General features: G+C 34.3%; 1 protein-coding gene across 2 annotated transcripts in view; it reads left to right on the top strand.

Moving 5' to 3' along the window:
• The window catches only part of ABCD2 (ATP binding cassette subfamily D member 2), a 68112-nt gene that overhangs the window by 32697 nt on the left and 14439 nt on the right, over nucleotides 1-20976 (top strand). For both annotated transcript variants that reach the window (XM_072798343.1, XM_072798344.1), the window contains 2 exons: nucleotides 14905-15050; nucleotides 19903-19987. In XM_072798343.1, the coding sequence (XP_072654444.1) occupies nucleotides 14905-15050; nucleotides 19903-19987 (231 nt within the window). The remainder of the gene's footprint in view (nucleotides 1-14904; nucleotides 15051-19902; nucleotides 19988-20976) is intronic.

Consider the following 20976-nt stretch of genomic DNA (forward strand, 5'->3'; position numbering starts at 1 on the left):
TTTTATATTCTAAATTCTGTTATTTTCTTTAAGAAAACTTGAAAATAATCTTACGTGTTTATGATTTCAAAGAAAGCTGCTACAAACCTCTTTCAAAATATTTGTCAGTAGGCATTTCTAAACATTTTTTCTTTGAATATTCTCATTAATGAGTATTATTATCTAATGGCTTGTTACATTAATTTATAGCAACAGAATATTGGTTACATACTAGTTAGGCAGGAAAAAAACTGTCAAGTGAATATGGAATTGAGTCTTATGTACAAAATAAACTTCATAAGGTACAAACAGACTTTATTATCTCCCTGTTTTCACTTTTTATAACTGAAAGGCTTCTTGATAGAAGATGAATGCAGTGATTAAATGTACATTAATTGTTATTTTCATGGGTAAAAAAAGGAGTGGATTTTGTTAAAATGTTTTAATGTCATTCATATACAAAAGAAAAAAGTGAACTACTCAGAGAAAAAAAATGTTCTAATTAAGTATATTAGGACACTTATATTTTATTTATTTTTTTAAAAAGATTTTATTTATTCATGAGAAACACAGAGAGGGGGAGAGAGAGAGAGAGGCAGAGACACAGGCAGAGGGAGAAGCAGGCTCCATGCAAGGAGCCTGACATGGGACTTGATCCTGGGCTTCCAGGATCGCATCCTTGCCTGAAGGTGGTGCTAAACCGCTGAGCCACCAAGGCTGCCCTGGACACTTATATTTTAAAACATATCTTCAGAGAATGCTTCTATGGCTCAGTTTGTAAGCTGGACAACCTGAATTCCTAAGAAATTGTGAAACTTCCGCAATATTATTCTAGTTAATGTTTTCTAATACTTTAACAGTGTTAATAATGAGAACCAGATAAATGAAAATCTGGGCTTAGTTCAAGAATACAAATAAAAAGTTGTGTTAGATAAATTAGTTTCAAAACAGCTTCCTCTCATCTTATTTCATTAATGACTGGGTATGAGAACTATTAGGATATTTGATAAGTTGTAGCAAAGAAAAATTTCATCTCTAATATAGATTTAGCTACTCTAAATCTATGGAATAATATATGGTAAAATACTTAGTGTTGCTCAGATGTGACTTTAAAAAATATTTGGGCAATTTTAGGCTATTCAAGACAATTTCCTGCATAATATGACTGTACTATAATCTTCAAACTGATGGTTGAAACTCATTGTTCCCCATCATTTGCCATCTTGACCCTCAGGAAGAGTCTTCCAATTGGATACAGATCCTGAATTTTTTTTGTCAATTCTTGGTGCAGAATTTCTGTCTTCCCAACTACCTTAGGGTAGATTTGTGATTTTCTGCTTTTACATTCACTAATCCACTAATTTATGACCCATTAGTCACCCAGTAATTCTGTAGTATGTCTCTAACTTCAGCCATTAAAGTCTCAAAAGCCTATTCTTTTATTTGGTTAGCTCAACAGCTAACAAAGTACTATTATAAGCTAACATTCATCAAAATAGGAAATTGAAACATTTTGATGGGGGTTGGGGCAAAGAGAGTGAGGAGAGGGAGAGAGTAGGGGAGAAACAAAGAGGAAAGAATGGAGGGAGGGAAGAATGGGAGGGAAGAAAGAAGAAATAGTTGTTTATTGACAAAAGATGGCAAAATCTTGTGTTCCTTTGTGTTATTTTCTTTCTTTTTAATCGTCCAGAGGATCCTTTATATACATATCTTTCTTCAGCAACGGTCTCCAATTGGGCACCAACCCAGTAATTCTGTTCCCAGAACTCTTGCTCTCACTGCCCTTCTGTGGTAGAAATATCTTGGGACAGAAATTTTAACCCTGATCTTCTCACTACTCAATACTTATGCCTTAATACTTACATTTAACAAATCTGACATAGATTTAGACTTCCCATAATTTTCTTTGAAAAGGTAACTTGTGCAAATTTCTGTCCATCCTTGACTTTGGAGTTTGAGAAATGAGAGAAGGAATGAGAAATGAGAAACGGAGTTAGGAAATGAGAGAAGGGTTGTATTATAAGGGTCAAATTAAATTTAACTAAACATTTTTTTTTAAGTAAGAGAAAAAAGAAAAAAAAGAAGAAGGGACTGGAATGGCTAGGATATCAGATATCATACTTCATATTTTGGGAACATTAATATACTTTATTCTTTGTCAATACTCTACTCTTTGTAATTTTAAGTATTTATAAAGCCCTGCTATTAGATACTATGGAAGATAGACAATGAATAAGACAGTCCTTCAGTGTGGAGCTTATGTTAAATTTGGTTATAAACAAAAGCATGCAACCAACTTTAATACACCTCAAGAAAGTCTTGCCATAGATGTTCAAAATGAGATAAACCACAATATAACACTGTGTCATTTGACCTAGGTTTTGAAAACCAGTTAGGATTTTAATAGTTGTCATGAATTGGCTATTTCTCCAGTGACTAAATAGATTAGAAATGCCTCAGATTCAAGTAGGCACACAATTTTTGTTCTTGCTTTGGGAAACTTCTAAGCAAGTTTGTCCTATCTACACTCCCTTTAATACACCAAACTGAGAAAAGCAAATATTTATTAATTCAAGTCCATTAATATTATGTCATTGGTACATATTTGGAAATAATAGCTCCCATTCCTTAAGCATTGCTAAAGTAGTCTTTATGCTGAAGTTCTTTGAATTACTTTTTAAAGTTCTCTGGTGCTTTTTGGGTCTGCCATTTGCCCAGTTTCTACCTGAGGAATTTATCTCCTCTCCACAAGTAAATGACATATTTTTCTTATATACATATGATATAATCTTATATATTCAATTTTAGTCTGTTCATGCTCCTTGAGAAATATAACAAAAGATGATGGTAACTTCTATTACACTTACTACTTCTCATTTTATTTTGCTAAAAGATATTCTGAAATTATAAGTAACATTTTAGGGGCACCTGGGTGGCTCAGTCAGTTAAGTGTCTGCCTTTGGTTCAGGTCATGATCTCGGGGTCCTGGGATTGAGTTCCGCATCAGGTTCTCTGCTCAGCAGGCAGTCTGCTTCTCCCTCTTCTTCTCCCTCTATGATCTCTCTCATTCTCTCTCAAATAAATAAATGAAATGTTTTAAAATAAACAAAATAACATTTTATTTATCAGCTCAGTATTTGTTTACTACTTCATTCACAGGATAGTATGTTCAAGTACCATGCAGCTTTATCTTCCAGACTTAATGTAAATACTGCTTAATAAATAGTTATGAACCACATTTTTAAATTAAATGAAATACAAAAATCCTAAATTTGTATCCAGGAATGATAGCATGACTAATTAGATTATAGAGAAAATTAAATATAGGTAAGGTTACTTGTATCTTTAGGTGTATAAACAGTACATATTGATTATGCTCTGCGTAAGTCATGCTAAGTATAATGTTTTAAATAATTAAATTGGAGTTCAAAGGGATTAGAGACTTGGGACATCTGGGTGGCTCAGTGGTTGGGCATCTGCCTTCAGCTCAGGGCATGATCCCGGGGTCTGGGGATCGAGTCCCACATCGGGTTCTTTGTGTGGGGCCTGCTTCTCCCTCTGACTGTGTCTCTGCCTCTCTCTCTCTCTTTCTCTGTCATGAATAAATAAATAAAATCTTTTAAAAAGGGTTTAGAGACTTTAATACTTTGAGTTACACAGCATTTCAGAGCTAGAGTTAGACTTCATCAAATCTCTGGAAATAAACCCTCTGCATTCACTGCCTGTTATTTTCAGATTAATAAAATAATCATATTGAAAACATCTACCTGTGATTGAAAAGGAAAAAAACAAACCACTGTTCGACCTTAAATGTTTTCTCAGAAAATTATAGTAATTAAAGCCTCTCTAGCACTGTTATTCCCCAAATTTATGGGGAATAACAAAATGATTCTTTTATAGTTTGCATTCACTTTCAAAAATTTCTGTATTTATCCATTGTTTTTCTTAGTCAGAAGAGCTTATGACATGAAATCTCAGCTTTTAGCAGTGCCAGTATTTAATCCATTCTTTCTTTGTTGGCATTTCCACTCATGCCTTTAATGATACAATCTATGCATTTTTTAAATTGAAGTATAGTTGACTAGCCTGTGTATTTTTAACATAAAGTGAATTAATATTGATTTTTATTTTGAGAATCTTATGACCTTTTAAAATAATTGATGGATCCTAGAACATCTTTAGCAAGAACTGAACATCTCTGGCCTTATTACTTTGTTTTTGTTTTGTTTTGTTATTTTACAATGTGATAAGTGATTGCCATACTTAGTCACTATTCTACACATATTATATGTTTCTAATTTTTCTGTATGAAAACCCATAAACTTGGTGTTAGTACTTCTAATCCTAGATGAGAAAACTTAGGTTGAAGTCATTCAGCTGACTGGAGCTAACATTTAAACTTAGGCATATCTGACTCTAAAGTTATTTTGTCTTGGTTGTTGCTAGCAGCAGGGCACATTTCTCTGAAAAATTACTGTGCTTTTGCCTGACCTTGCAAGTATCACCTGCTAAAGTTGTTTGTTTGGTATGCTAAATCTGTACTAATATCAAGCTATTGTTTGGAAGCAGAGGTCCATATAATGCTGGGGCTGGAGAGCAACACAGGAAAATTTTAGCAAAAAACTTAGCAGAGGTACTGGCTATCATTCATTTATATTAATGTGAAGGAAGATATATTCTTGTATAACATTAAAATTTCTTTATTTGCAAATCATTTTCAAATTAGAACATTTCCTCTATGGGGCACTTGGGTGGCTCAGTTGGTTGAGTGTCTGCCTCTGGCTCAAGTTGTGATCCTGGGGTCCTGGGATTGAGTCCCGCATCAGGCTCCCCAGAGGAGCCTGCTTCTCCTTCTGCCTGTGTCTCTGCCTCTCTCTGTGTGTCTCTCATAAATAAATAGATTTTAAAAAAAATTGTCCTGTATTCCTTCCTTTCTTCTAAAACCCACTTATCCATAAAATTTAAAATAATCTCTAAAAGGATTCCCTTAATAAAATCAGACTTCCTGCAGAGACATGAAACAAGCAAATCTTAATTTTCATAATACATTATGACATTAAAAAATAGTTATTTGACCTTTATGTTGGCAAAACAAGAGATTGTCTTTTAAAACAGAGAAAAGATTTTTGGTTTAAGAGGTTCATCAGAATGACCAGCACACTTAAGTAACACCAACATTGACACCACTGCATTGCAGGCTAAGATGTGGATGTGTCAAATGAGTTGTGAAGATATTTAAAAATCTGAACATCCTTTTGAATTGTTTCTATATAAATACATTTCAAATCCAGGATTTCCTGTTTGGAGGGATAGGAGAACTATGTTATTGAAGAATATCGCTTAACCCACACATATAAAACCAAATAATAACTATTGAAGGATCAGGAGCACATGAGATCAGGAAGGAGGTTAGAAAAACTAGTTTGCCTCCTTTTTCCATGGCAGAGATGGTGCCCTCATACTCAATTAATGTATTTTTAGTGAGATCCTTGCTTTTCTTTTCTCTTCTTCTTTTGTCTTTCTTTTTTATTTTTTTTCCCTCAGATTAAAACATGAGGATGGGGCCTGGAAAAGGACCTAAGTAAGAATATGGGGGAATGCTAGTTTAAATATCTTGATTACTATTTTCCTCTTGGTCTCTAGTTTTTGGACTTTTTTATTCTTAATGGATCTCTAGGTGTAAAAACACAAATAGGAAGAGCTTCTGAAGGACAAAGATGCAGGCTTCCCTGGGGCCGTTGCCTGAGTGGAATGTTGGTCTGACATGGCCACTGGAATAAAGGAAGAATGTGATATGGCTTAATACAGGCCTACTCATGGAGCCCCATACACTGTCAGTTACACATACACTGGTCTTGCTGCCCCCAAATTAGACAAATCTGAGTTTAGGAAGTGGGGGTTGTTACTAGAACAGACTTTGCCCATGTTGACTCACTATTGAACAAATCTTTATAGAATATAAGCTAGAAAGGGCATCTGCATCTCTGTACCATACTGGTGGTATCCTACTGAATCTATTGAATCTATAGAATGGCATATTATAACACTACAATGAACATATGATGAAAGATTGAATAAATGAGTGAATGAACATCTGCACAGATTTGGTTTCGACTGCCAAATCAGTCTGGCTCCATATACTAATAAGGAAACCAGCTATTTATTTTGTTGCTTGTCCTAGATATATAATCCTCTTTATGGTGGGGTTGTAAATATTTGTCATTTAACATGTCCCCTGTAAAAGAAATTATGAAAAAGGCTTATAATATTACTGCAGCTAATTTACTTGTAAAGAAATTATTTTAACCATGAAGAAGGCTCAGTAATATTGCTGTAGCTAATTTACTTCTGTTTCTTTGCTTTCTAACTATTAGATTCAAAGCAAGTAAACTTTGCATAAGTATCTTCAGGCAATTGGTTGACAGAATTGTAAATTATACATTTTGGTATCTCCTGTGTAGTGATTCAGTTTTTTAAAACTCTCTTAAAAAAAAAAAAAAAAAAAAACTCTCTTAAAGGAATCTATAAATATAAACAATTTCCTATAGCTTCCTGTTGCTTAGAAAAATGTTTAGCATAGATTTTTTTTTTTATTTTTAACTCTTCTGTGGATTAACTTATAAAAATAACAATGGAGAAAAATCTTCCTTTGCATCCAAAAGTTTTCCTAATTTTATGAGTCAAGCTTAAGTTGAACCACTTGGAATTAGAATTTTTGTAGATCAAAAAGTAAAATAACAGGGATTTCATACAGTAGTCGAATATAATGATAAATACTTATAACAAAAGTGATTTTTAAGAAATTTGCATTCTCATCAGGTTAGCAATACTTTGATTATTCCACTAACATTATTCTTATTACTTGGAATTAAATGTAGTCCCTGCTCTCCAGAGGCTGTGCTTTGGCACCTAGAAATAACATCCTAAAAATATGATTGCAGTAATAGTTAATATTTCTTTTCAGTTGAATACTTCTTCTTTTTTGCTACATATTTATTTTAAGAATATTAGGAATGACTTATGTATTGAGGACTCAAATTTTATTCTTGCTATTCATGAAAGAATCTGATGACATGATTGGTCCCAGTGTGTACATTTATATGAATTATTAATAGCTATAGTCTATGGCTTTCAGATTGCTAACGTCTTATCACTATGGTAACACAGCAGCACTTAGCTGTACCTTAAACTTAACACATCTCATGCTTAAATATAGTTTATACTGCTGTGATATTTTTGTCAACATTGTTGACAATTAAATTCCAGATGACTATGAGACATTTAGAATTTTGGATGATCATTCCAGAGACTAAAACCTTAAAAGACAGAGCTAACATTTCTCGATGGTTTCTCCTTTTGTCTCTATTAAAGAGAAAAATACAGAACAATATAAAAATATATGAATATAAACCCTAATAAATGTTAACACATTTTACCAAAACAATCATAAATTGTCAGATTTTTCAACATTAACACAGAAAACTGTGAAGTAGAATACAAATTACAGGAATACCCAGAGACATTTGTAATATAAATGTAAAAAGCCATAATGAGTGGGAATGGATTTGATCTGAAAAACTTTAATTTTACTATTGTAATTAACAATTTTAAATGTAGATGCACTTGAAGTAATCCCAGATTACAAAGAAAAACAATTATGATAATTGTTTAAATAATAATAATTCAAATTATAATGTGATACCTATGAGTTTATTCCAATATCTTTTCCACAACAAATAGAGGTTATTCTGGATTTTACTTAGGAAGTAAATTAAAACTAGTTAGTGTTTCTTTTTTGATAGCTACTAATTATAAGCAATCTATTTCTTTTGTTTATAGTAGGTATGTTGCATGATCCCCTCTCTGATGGGCCAGAGCAAGCAAGCTAATAACATTCTGACTTGGTAACTGATCTACCTGAAATATTTAGAAGATAATCTGAATAGGTCTATATATCTAGAAAGAAGCTTAGTAAAGGGTACTTTAAGTGCTTTTCAATTATGTATAACTTTAGTAAGAACTAGAGAAACTTGACCTAGCTTAAAATGTTAAATTCCAGGCCTTTGAGTTGGAAAAGGATCACATGCAAACTAATCCATTAACATTGAATATAGGGTCCTCTGTTTCCTGTGCTTTCAAAAAGATTCTGCATCATCCCAACTTTTCTTGATATAATTTTTCAAGAGAATTTGGTGGTAACTTTAACTTAATAATATTTTTAAGTAAATATATTAATTAAGTCTATCAAAGTATCCTTAGGGGTGCCTGTGTGGCTCGTTGCTTAAGTGAGTGACTCTTGTATTTGGCTCAGGTCATGATCTCAGGGTTGTAAGATAGAGCCTGCACCAGGCTACATGTTGGGTGTGGAGTCTGCTTAAGATTCTCTCTCTACCCCTGTCCCTTTGCCCCTCTGCCCTTAAAAAAAGTATCCTTAGTTGCTCTGTACCCCATTAAAAACATATAGAATGTGTTATTTATATCATTTTACATGATGATAAAACAATTAAGAAAAAATGGAACTCTAATAGAGCAGTATTTGTTGAGTCCTTATAAATATATAATTTTATAAATATTTCTTATATAATTTAATATGCATTCCCTTCACATAAATTTTTTTTTAAGATTTTACTTATTCGTGAGACACACACAGAGAGAGAGAGGTACAGACACAGGCAGAGGGAGAAGCAGGCTCCATACAGGGAGCCCAATGTGGGACTTGATCCCGGGACTCCAGGATCATGCCCTGGGCCAAAGGCAGATGCTTAACCTTGAGCCACCCAGGCATCCCTGGTTAATGGAAGTTCTTTTGCTTTTTTTAAAATGTTGCCGTACCACATTGGTAGCAAACATAAACCGAAATAGAAATGAACTTTTGTTCCCGTAATAGTTTATTGAGTGCCTGCTATGTATCTTTTCTGTACTAAGTGCTCGGACTACATTGCTTCATTCATGCTCTATTAAAAACCCACCGCCTCATTTAGTTTTTATAACAAACGGAATAATAAGTTACTTTGCAAATGAAGCAGCTCTAGTTCAGAATTTGGGTCACATCATTAGTAAATAGGAAAATTGGAATTCCAGCCCAGAACCGTCTCTCTAAAGCCTATTATCACAACCGTGACTCTTTACTGTCTTCCTTGAAATGTAGATGTAAAAGATGATTTCATCAGATATTCCCAGTTAATCAAGTCTTATGGTAAAATCCTGTAGAAATATCTGTGAAATGAATGTTCAGATGTATTTTAATCATTGTAGTCTCTGTTATATATTGTGTCATGGCTGTTCTGTAGATCAAATCATATCTGGAGTTCATACTAAGGTATAAGATATATCTGTGCATCTAATTTACATCAAATTGGAACTGGTGTCTTTTGAAAGCTAGCAAAAGTGCTGCTCACTACAGTTACCTTGTATTTCTTCTTTAAGTAGTCTTAGGTACCATTTGAAAAACTAGTCACTGGCTCTGATAGCCAATTTCTGTTTATGCTACAATTATTATTACCAGACATTAACTTAAGATATTGTCACATTATATGAGTGCTTAACGTAATATAGACAAATAATTGTGTGTCCTAATTCTATTTTTTTAAAGAAATATGGTTAGACTGGAGAGGGAAAGGTAAAGAAAAAGGCAAGAGAAAAAGATATAGGGAAATGGTAGGGAAAAAAAATGTGACCAGAAATGGTATAGTCACTTCAGAAAACAGTTGGGCAGTGCTTCAAAAAGTAAACAGTCATATACCCCTGAAATTCCACTCCTAGGTGTATGCCCACTGTTTATAATATCCAAATAGTGAAAACAACTAGAATATCTATCAACTGATGAATGGATTAACAAACTGTGGCATCCTCATACAGTGTAATATTTTTTAAAAGATTTTTTAAAAATATAAATAAATAAATAAATAAACAAACAAACAAACAAATAAATAAATAAATAAATAAATAAATAAAAAGATTTTTTATTTATCTATTCATGAGAGACACGGAAAGAGGGAGGCAGAGACACAGGCAGAGGGAGAAGCAGGCTCCATGCATGGAGCGTGATGTGGGACTCGATCCTGGGTCTCCAGGATCACACCCTAGGCCGAAGGCGGTGCTAAACCACTGGGCCACCGGGACTGCCCTCATACAGTGTAATATTATTCAGCCATAGAAAGGAATTAAATATTGTTACATGCTACAGTGAACCTGAAATTTCGCATTATGCTAACAGAAAGATGGCCATCACAAAAGACCACATGTTACACAAAAGACCACATGTTATGTGATTTCATGTATATGAAATGTCCAGAATAGGCGAATCTCTGGAGAAAGCAAGTAGATTAGTGGCTGTCAGTGGCTGAGAGGAGTGAGAATAGGACTGTCTGCTATCGGATATGGAGTTTCTTTCTGGTGTGAAGAAAATATTCTGGAATTAGATAGTGGTGATGGTTACATGAGCTTGTGAATATACTAAAAATCACTGAACTGTGTCTTTAAAAGGGTGGATTTTTATTATATATGGACTTTATCTCAATTTTTTTTAAAGATTTATTTATTTATTTGAGAGGAAGAGCATGAGCAGGGGAGGGGCAGAGGGATAGAGAGTATCTCAAGCAGCCTCCCTGCTGAGAATGGAGCCTGACATGGAGCTCAGTCTCGTGACCTGAGCAGAAACCAAGAGTTGGATGTTTAACTGACTGAGCCATGCAGGCACCTCTATATCTCAATTTTTAAAATATGACCAATGATTCCTATATTTGTAAAGACCACATTAAAAATCTTTACATGATTGTGTGTATATATATATATATATATATATATATCATTAAAATAGAAATAGTTTATTTTCATATATTAGTTAAACTTATTATAAAATAACTTTGTGTTGTCTCTCCTTCAACTAAATTATTTGCATCTTATGGGAAACTAGGTAGAAAATTGATCTACAAAAACACATTTATACTTAAAACTTTCAACTTTCTCTCGTTTTCTCAAAGTAAGTTGCAGGAATCAGAAATCTTCATCCCTAACTACTTTCGGGTGTATTTCCAAAGAACAAAGATATTCTCTAGCATAACCATAACACAATAATCAAATTCATGAAAATTAACACTGGTATAATATTATCTAAATATACTTCTGTTGGTTCACAAACTGGCTCCTGTACATGGACGGCAAAAGGGGACAGAAGAAACTAGTCTAGATTGGTAGGAGGCAGATTTAACAGGCAGGGGAACTAACATATGAAGCCTGTCTTGGTCAACTACACGGTGAATGGATCTCTGCACTTGCCCACCAGAATCTTAATTGTGTATGGAGGCCTTAACTGGGTTCAGTCACATATAGCATCCAGATGGTCCCAAAAACACATTGCTCTCTCAAGGCTGCTTTCTTGGAAACAGTTCCAGCAGTGGGAATGGTGGGCAGAGCATACATTCCGAGCACATGTGAGGCAGTGAGGAACCTCTGATTGTCTCAGCCCAGCTCATGGTCAACCAGCAGTCATGTCCTCTCAGTGACCCCCAATAACTTTCCATGTTTTTTTATATAAATATATTTTTTAATATTTATTTATTTTAGAGAGAGTGTGTATGTGTGAGAAAGAGAGAGAGAGGAGAGGAGGGGCAGGGGGAGACTCCTCAAGCTGACTCCCTGCTGAGCACAGAGCCCTTCACGGGACTGGATCCCACAAGCCATGAGATCATGATCTGAGTTGAAACCAAGAGTCAGATGCCCAACTGACTGAGCCACCCAGGAGCCTCAACAATTTTCCATATTTAAATATTGCCAATGATCATAATGCTATCATTTATAATAACTTGTTTTTCTCAATTCATTTGCATTTTAGTTGCTATGGTGCTGTAGTTTCTTTTAATCTCACCTCCCCAGCTTCTCTCTTTTTTAATGAGTTGATATACATAGAGGGCAAAAATGTTATTATTTTAAGAAAGTCTTTTAAGTTAGGTTTGTCTGGTAGTTTCCTGGTGATATGATTCAGGTAATGCTTTTGGGGTTTTTTTGTTGGTTTGTTGGTTTGGTTTGGTTTGGTTTGGTTTTGGTGCAAGAAAGCTACCTGTTCCTGAGATATGCTGATTAACCAAGAACTTGGTGGTTTAAAGCAACAGAAATGTATTCTCTGATAGTTCTGGAGGACAGGAGGTCAAAATCAAAGTATTGGCAAGCTTATTCTCTGCAAGAAAGCTCTAGGATAGAGTCTTTTCTTGCCTTTTCCAGCTTCTTATGGTGCCAGATGAATTTGGCCTGGGACAGCATAACTCTAGTCTTCTTCTCTGTCATCACATGACTTTCTTCCCTTCCTTTCTCCTCTTCTTATAAGGGCACTTACTGGACTTAGGGCCCATCTGGTTAATCCAGAATGATCTCATCTGGAGAGCCTTAACTTAGTTACATCTGCAAAGACTTTTTTTTTTTTTTCCCAAATAAGGTCACATTCCCAGGTATTGGGAATTTAGGACATGGGCGTATATTCTTGGGTCCACAGTTCAACCCATTGCACTACCTAAATGATGCTATGTCCTTCTCAGAGGACAATATCAGGATACACCAAGTGTAGACAAAACAGGAAATAGATTTTTTTAAAGCATGAATTCATACTGACATCCTAATTCAAATGAAGTATTTACAGATTTTCTTGCCTTCTCACCTGCTCTGTTAGTATCATCTTTCTTCAGAGGGAGCACCTAGCTCCTAACATTATTAAACTGTTTACTTCTTTGGTCAATCCTGCAACATAGGTACAATAATTTCAGAATTGCTACACCTGTATCATTACCAACAAGAAGTGTGCTAAATAAGGTTCAGTATTGGGATGCCTGAGTGGCTTAATGGTTGAGCATCTGCCTTCAGCTCAGGGCATGATCCCAGGGTCCTGGGATCAATCCCACATCAGACTCCCTGAGGGGAGTCTGCTTCTCCCTCTGCCTATGTCTCTGCCTCTCTCTCTCTGTGTCTCTCATGAATAAATAAATAAGGTTCAGGGGACAACTGAGTGGCTCAGCGGTTGAGCATTTGCCTTCGGCTCAAGGCAAGAGCAGGATCTGGGATCGTGTCCTGCATTGGGCTCCATGCAGGGAGCCTGCTTCTCCCTCTGCCTAGGTCTCTGCCTCTCTTTCTCTCTGAGCCTCTCGTGAATAAATAAATAAAATCTTCAATAAATAAATAGATAGATAGATAGAATAAATAAAATCTTCAATAGATAGATAGATAGATGATTGATAAATAAATAAATAAATAAATAAATAAATAAATAAATAAGGTTCAGTATTTGTGGTTCTCTTGGTCTTCACCTGAAATTGAGTTCAAGTTCCTTGGACCAGTACCTCCCCCCACTTTTATGTGGTTCTCTGATATACTATTCAGTTCATTTGTTTCTGTTTGTACTGAATTTTAAGGTTTCTTCCTTCACCATTATTGGTTTAATGTTATATTTTTTAATAACTTTTTAACATGATTCTGGAAGTAAAAATATATAGAAAGGATACTTAGAGAAGTCACTCTCTCCCCTATCCATGCTGCCTTGTTTCTCCAATCTCCCTTAGGTAACCTGTCTTATTAGTTTCTAGTTTACTGTGTTTTTTTTTTTTAATAAATGTAAGCAGATAAACGTATTCTTTCTTTTTTGCTTTCGTTTTGTGTAAAGAAAGTACACTGTAAAAAAAAAAAAAAGTACACTGTATGTTAGTGGTTCTCAAATGGAGATGGTGTTGTCCTGCAGGGTACAATAAGGAGTAACTACTATAGTAGATGCTACTAGCATCTGGTAGGTGGAGATTGGGTGTGTTGTTAAACCTCTACAATACATAAGAAAGCCCTCGACTACAAAGTACTGATTCCATGTTATCCATAATGCTGCTGTTGAAAAACCTGGCTATACATCTACTTCTGCACTTTGCTTTTCAACTTAAAAGAATATAATGGAATATCATTCTATAGAGATTGTCTACATCCTGTTTCACAGCTCAATAGTGTAGGTGCTATAGTTTATCCAGTCTTTGAGTGGACATTTAGGTTGTTTTCAATATTTTCAGTTACAGATAATGCTTCAGCAGATAACCTTACACACTCTTATTGTATTTTTGGAAGTATATCTTTTAGAGTAAATTGCAAGAAGTGGGTCAAAGGCCAGAATATATGACGTTTTTCCAAATCGCCTCCAAAAGTTTGTACATTTTTGCATTTTCACTGATGTGAGTGTACCTGTTTCTCCATAGTTTTCCAGCTGAGTAAGTTGTCAAGTTTTTGAACTTTTACCAATCTGAAAAGTAAGAAACTCAGCATAATTTTAATTTGCTTTGCTTTAATTTTATTATTAATGGCATTTTTATTTTTCATAGAATTGATTGATCTGAGATTGAGAGAGAACACACACAAATATGCTCCCAAACGCAAGTTAGTGGGGAAGAGCAGAGAGGGAGTGAGTGAGAGGGACAAGCAGACTCCCTCCTGAGCCCAGAACCTGACACAAGTGGATCACACCACTCATGAGAATATGACCTCAGCCAAAACCAAGAGTCCATTATCAACCAACTGAGCCACCAAGGCACCCCATTAATGGCATTTTTTAAAAGCTTTGCTACTTCACATCACTGGGTCAAAACCTCAAATTTCATAACATTTAAAACCAAATAATTTTAGATGAAATGCAGAACCAATGTTTATAAAATATAGTGAAACAAGGTATGTACGTCTGTGCCAAAAATATCCAACTTTTTCTTGTGGCTATGTCTCAATAAATTTTTACATGAACGTAACAGAATATTATCCTGTAGTGCCTGAGAAATACTTGTCATGAGGTAATGAATGTAACCCTAGACATATGGTATTTAAAGTCTGCTCTGGAGTTTTCAGACCATGAGAATGTCACCCTAGTAAACTAAAATAACTTTGTACTAGGATTCTTGTGTGCTTGGTGTTTTATAGGCCATATATGTCTCTTGGAAGTCTTCGTGATCAAGTCATCTATCCTGATTCAGTGGATGACATGCATGATAAAGGCTATACAGATCATGATCTGGAATGTATTCTACATAATGTGCACCTCTATCACATAGTTCAAAGAGAAGGAGGTAAAGTCTATCATTTTAAAAATGCACTTAACTTTGTTTCAAGAAATAAACTTGGATAAATAGTCTGTGGTTTAATTTGAATGTATGCTTATACTGGAACATAAACACAAAAGACAGACCTTATAGCATTTATTGCTTTTCCATTATTGACATCCTCTTTTCTGCTTGGGTTATATTTCCTGCAGCACATGAGGCTTTTTATTGTCTGCTGCTAGCATTTGAAAACAGTTTTTCCTTCATTTTTGAATACGTGATTGTCCCTAAGGCCATCATCAATCTAGATGTATATAAATGTATATAAAGTCTGTGACAGAAATACTCTCCTGTCAAGTTCTCAACTTACATTAAACAATAATTTGATAAATAGGTATCACAGAATTTCTTTTTTGTTTTCAGACCCACAGTCTTACCAGTATATTTTTTCCTCTTTCAAGAAGCACATAGAGAATTAGATAAGATATAGAAACTTCTATACTATGTATTTTATGCATAAGGCATTGTTGAAAGAGTAGATGTAACAGTTATACATATAAGCTTAAAAAAGAATTACTTTCTAATAGTCATTATTTCAAATAACTTGATAACACATAATTTGATAGCCTTGAAAAACTATTAAAATAACAAGCTAGAATTCTAGGTTTAATTTTGCATAGGTTTCATGTTTTCTTTCCTAGTCCATTTACCTATCAGAAGTACAATGATTAAAAATGTGGACTTTGAAGTCAGAGATCTAGAATCAAATCTTAATTAGCACTTTCATCTGTATCTTCAACTGTAAAATGGAGATAAATAGCTATCTTTTTTTATATAAATAGCTATCTAATGAGGCTTCTGTGAGTATTAAATAAGACTTTCTGTAGAGTCCCACAGCTATATGGTCTTGGGAAAACTGGACAGCAACACACAATAGAATGAAACCAGACCACTTTCTTACACCATACACAAAAATAAATTCAAAATGGATTAAAGACCTACATGTAAGATCTAAAACCATAAAAATCCTAAAGGGAATATAGGCAGTAACCTCTTTGACATCAACCATAGTAACTTTTTTTCTAGATATGTCTCCTGAAGCAAGGGAAATAAAAGCAAAAATAAACTATTGGGACTATATCAGAATAAGAAACTTTTGCAGGCAGAACACATGAACAGACATTTCTCCAAAAAAGACCTCTAGATGGCCAAGAGACATATGAAAAGATGTTTATCATCACTTACCATCAGGGAAATACAAATCAGAACCACCAGGAGATGTTACCTCACACCTATCAGAATGACGAAAATCAACACAAGAAATAATCGTTGGTGAGAATGTGGAGAAAAAGAAACCCTCTTGCACTGTTGGTGAGAATCCAAACCAGTGCAGTTACTCTGGAAGACAGTATGGAAGTTCCTCAAAAAAGTTAAAAATAGAACTACCCTGTGATCCAGCAATCACACTACCGAGTATTTACCCAAAGAATACAAAAACACTAATATGAAAGGATAGATGCATCCCTGTGTTTATAGCAGCATTATTTATAATAGCCAAGATATGGAAGCAGCCCACAGAGTGTATCTAGAATAGATAAAGAAGATGTGATAGATAGATAGATAGATAGATCTAGATATATATATAAAACACTGTATGTTAACAACTGGAATTAAAAACTTTTTAAAAAGACTCTCTGTAGAGCATTTAGAACAATGACACATAGTAAATGCACAAGAATTAGTAGCTACTGGTAATATTACCACTTATAATATTGATACTATGATATTTTCTTTTTATGAAGGTACTTGATATTTTATATGGAAATCTCATATATATTACTTCATTTGATAATAAGCAATGAGGCAGACAAGAGATATTATTATATTTATTTTATGATACTTATAATCACAATTCATAAATAAATGCTAAAAATGTGGAAAGCAGATAGTCCTTTCATTTCACATGGTCAGCTTCTTTTTTTTTTTTTTTTTTTTTTTAAAGATTTTATTTATTTATTCATGATAGTCACAGAGAGAGAGAGAGAGGCAGAGACACAGGCAGAGGGAGAAGCAGGCTCCATGCACCGGGAGCCCGACGTGGGATTCGATCCCGGGTCTCCAGGATCGCGCCCTGGGCCAAAGGCAGGCGCCAAACCGCTGCGCCACCCAGGGATCCCAACATGGTCAGCTTCTTCCCAGTTTTAAGACACAAGGGCAAAATAAATGCTGCATGTTCATCTTTTTTTTTTTTTTTTTGTGCTGCATGTTAATCTTGGGAAATTATTTTTGGGTAAATTTGAAACCCAGTAATCCAAATAGAAATTTATAATAATCATGGACTATTCTATTCTTTTAGAAGTCATCAAGAAGTTTAAGAACTTTTCTAAAGAATATTCCAGTCGTAATAATGTAACAGTAATTGCTTTGGTTTATTGAGTGCTTACCTTACAGACTATATTAAGCAATGTACATTGTCATCTCATTTAATATTTATAATTGTCTCATGATTTCAATTTTAATAACCCTCCTTTACAGGTGAAATTCAGAGGTTAGAAATTCAGAGGTTTAGAAGCTGTTATAACCTTACACGTAAAAAAAATTCCAAGGAAGCCTACTCTATTCACTTAATCCTTAAAACATGAAATACGTTTCATATTTTTAAGCAAAGCTGGAAAGCACCTAATTTTGTAGGGACACCACTTACTTTAGAAGAAGCCTAATGAAGTTCCATGTAGACTAGCTAATACTTTGCTTAGAGAAATGCTTTGCTTTAGTAAAAGATGGAATTAAAAACTGATTTTATTCCATGAAAGAAGTTACAAAATAGAAAAGAGTAGAAGTGTTAACAAATGTTAATGTGAACTAAAGCAATATATACATCTCAAGGAAGCAGGAAAAATGTTCTCTTCTTTGGTTTGATCTCACTAAATCAGCATCAGAAGTGATAATTACGACTCAAAAGTTTTTATTTATATGTTCTACAATCAAGCAATATTGCCTACTAAAACTTTTGGGTTTAGTGGAACAGAGGACATGATTTATTTAAATATGTAAAGCTAAAGTTTCCTTTGACCCAAATACTTTTCTCTTGTGCTTTCGCAGCTGGCAGGGGGAAAAAATTTAACCCCAGAATATTTTTCCACTGTGTAACAATCTGAACTTATTTTTCAAATCCTTGCCTATGTTTCATAAATGCTATAAAATTCAGTTATAGAGAATAATTTTATTTCAACAGTTTTCACTGGAAGCAAGAACTTTAAATCAGATGGCATTTTGAGATTTTTTTCCTAATATAAAATTGTAATGATAGGTTTTTAAATTAACAAAAAAATTCCTGGAGGTTTACCCAAGAAAATGAAAAGTAGTCCCTCTGGGGAGTATCGTTAGGAAATGGGGAAGATCTTTCAAATCTAGTGCACAAAAAACAACAGACTCTACTTCTATTTTCTTTCCCTTTGTCCAAGTTTATTTAGAAAGTTTAATGAAAGTGCAAATTCAGATGAGGGATAAAGAAGAGGGCAAAGAGCCTGATTTTTTTTCCAAATGGGAGAGTTAAGCTTTGAATACTTGGGATTGTCCTAAGTATATGTGTCAAATTTTGGCAGTCATTTTGCTCTTTGAAAATCAGACTTTGCCTACTCTGCTCTATTTTCTGATATTCCCATGGATAAATATGTAATATGGCCATCTCTCTCAGAGGCCCCAGGGTTTTGTTTTTGAGTAAGTTTTTCTTATTACAAAATAAAGATAAGGGATCCCTGGGTGGCGCAGCGGTTTGGCGCCTGCCTTTGGCCCAGGGCGCGATCCTGGAGACCCGGGATCGAATCCCACGTCAGGCTCCCGGTGCATGGAGCCTGCTTCTCCCTCTGCCTGTGTCTCTGCCTCTGTCTCTCTCTCTGTGTGTGACTATCATAAATAAATTAAAAATAAAAAATAAATAAATACAAAATAAAGATAAGCCATAAAAATAATAAAAATCACCAAATGTTCAAATATTATAAAAATGTGTAACTTAGAAAGTAAAAGTCTCATAATTCCAGTCCTGGATGAGTGTGGGGTGTATGTGTGTGTTTATAAAAATGCAATCATACTTTATATAAATGTATATGCATGTATGTATCTATACACACACACACAATTCGGCAGTTTGGTTTTTTCCTAACGATAAAAACATTCCAGGTACATTTCTACATCAGTATGCATAGATGTAACCGAGTTTTTAAAAATAGAAGCCTTGTTTATTGTGTAAATGTCCAACAGAAAGTAAAGATGCTGTGAGGAGTGAAGGTAGATCTACATATAAATCCTAGCTCTGATCTCTAGCTGTGTAAACTTAAACTTGTCATCTACTCTGTAGATTTCAATTTACTCACTTATAAAATGCAACCAAATAAAATCTAGCTCATAAGATTGTAGAATATATGATGAGAAACTCATATAAAGTACCAGGCACATGGAAGCCATTTAAATAAATTTCTGTCTTGCTCTTTGTAGACTTAGGCCTGTATAAAGTGTTGGTCTTTTCTCTTACCAACCTCCAAAATAAGTACAAGAATATCAACTTTTCGGAGATATTTAGAAACAAATTTTAAAAGTATGAGTACTTAAAATTCTTAGAACATGTCTTATCAATATAAGGAATCATTACCATTAAGAAATATGAAATGTAAAACAAAATGCTTATAAATGAGGCTCTCTAGTTTATCCAAGCATAATGTTCTGTAAAATACCAGGTCCTTGTGTCAATAATATAAACTTGCCAGAAATCAATTGTCCAAGGTAAAAATAGTAACAACTAAACAAATGCCATATATATATATATATATATATATATATAATAAAATTATAAAATATTTATATAAAATTATATATTTTTAAGGATGGGATGCTGTTATGGACTGGAAAGATGTTCTGTCAGGAGGGGAAAAGCAAAGAATGGGCATGGCTCGCATGTTTTATCACAGGTGAGTATGCCATCATTGTCACTAAAGTCTTTGGATAGGATTCGATGTCCTCATCTTTAGTTTAAAAATATCTTCCTGGGGGATGGAGGGATGGGCAAAATGGGTGAAAGAGAGTGGGAGATACAGCATTCCAGTTATGGAATGAATAAATCACAGATAAAAAGGTACAGCATAGAGAATATAGTCAGTGGTATTTTAATAGCCCTGTGTGGTGACAGATGGCAGCCTACATTTGTGGTGAGCACAGCATAATGTATATACTCGTCCAATCACTATTTGGTAAACCTAAAACTAATGTAACACTGTATGTCAATTATACTCAAAGAGAAAAGAAAAAAGGAAAAACTAATGCTTAGAATTTACAGGTTTAAATTTCTTATTATTTTTTTCATGTGTTGGAAATCTCCCAGTACTTTTTTTCTATTTCTTAGGCTGAGTAATGTTAGATGACAAAATTAGATTTTCATTTGTTCTAAGTTAGAAGGGATTATTACTAATTTTAAAATGTGACGAATACATAACTACCATTATACTGTGGTGAACATAGTAGGTAGGCGTTCAATACTACTTCTGAATTAAATTATTAAATTCAAACTAAATTAAGTTTTTAGGCATTTGGTAGCCTTTTAAGCTTAGTAGTGCTCTCCTCCTTAAAAATCAGAGGCATACCTAATGCATAAAGGACCCAGCCAGCATAGGTCTTACTGGACTCAGAAAAAGAGAGATAAAAAAATAATTCCTCTTGAGAAAAATTTTCTCTTTGCAATCAGCTTCATAGCCGTTTTAGGCTCAAGGTGTACCAAGCACAAGTTGCTGGAAAGAAATATTAAAGCTATTCTGAAAAATTCTTATTTGTCCTATTCTTCTCTGAAAAAGATTTCTCTGTCTCTTTCTCTTAATTGTGGGCGTCTGGCAATGAGAATCAGAGTTGTATGCAAAGCAGGAGGCTATCAGGACTTCTGTTACTCAGCTTTAATAAACAGTCATAG

Source organism: Canis lupus, chromosome 25 (assembly GCF_048164855.1).
Source record: "Canis lupus baileyi chromosome 25, mCanLup2.hap1, whole genome shotgun sequence".
NCBI classification, from domain to species: Eukaryota; Metazoa; Chordata; class Mammalia; order Carnivora; family Canidae; genus Canis; species Canis lupus.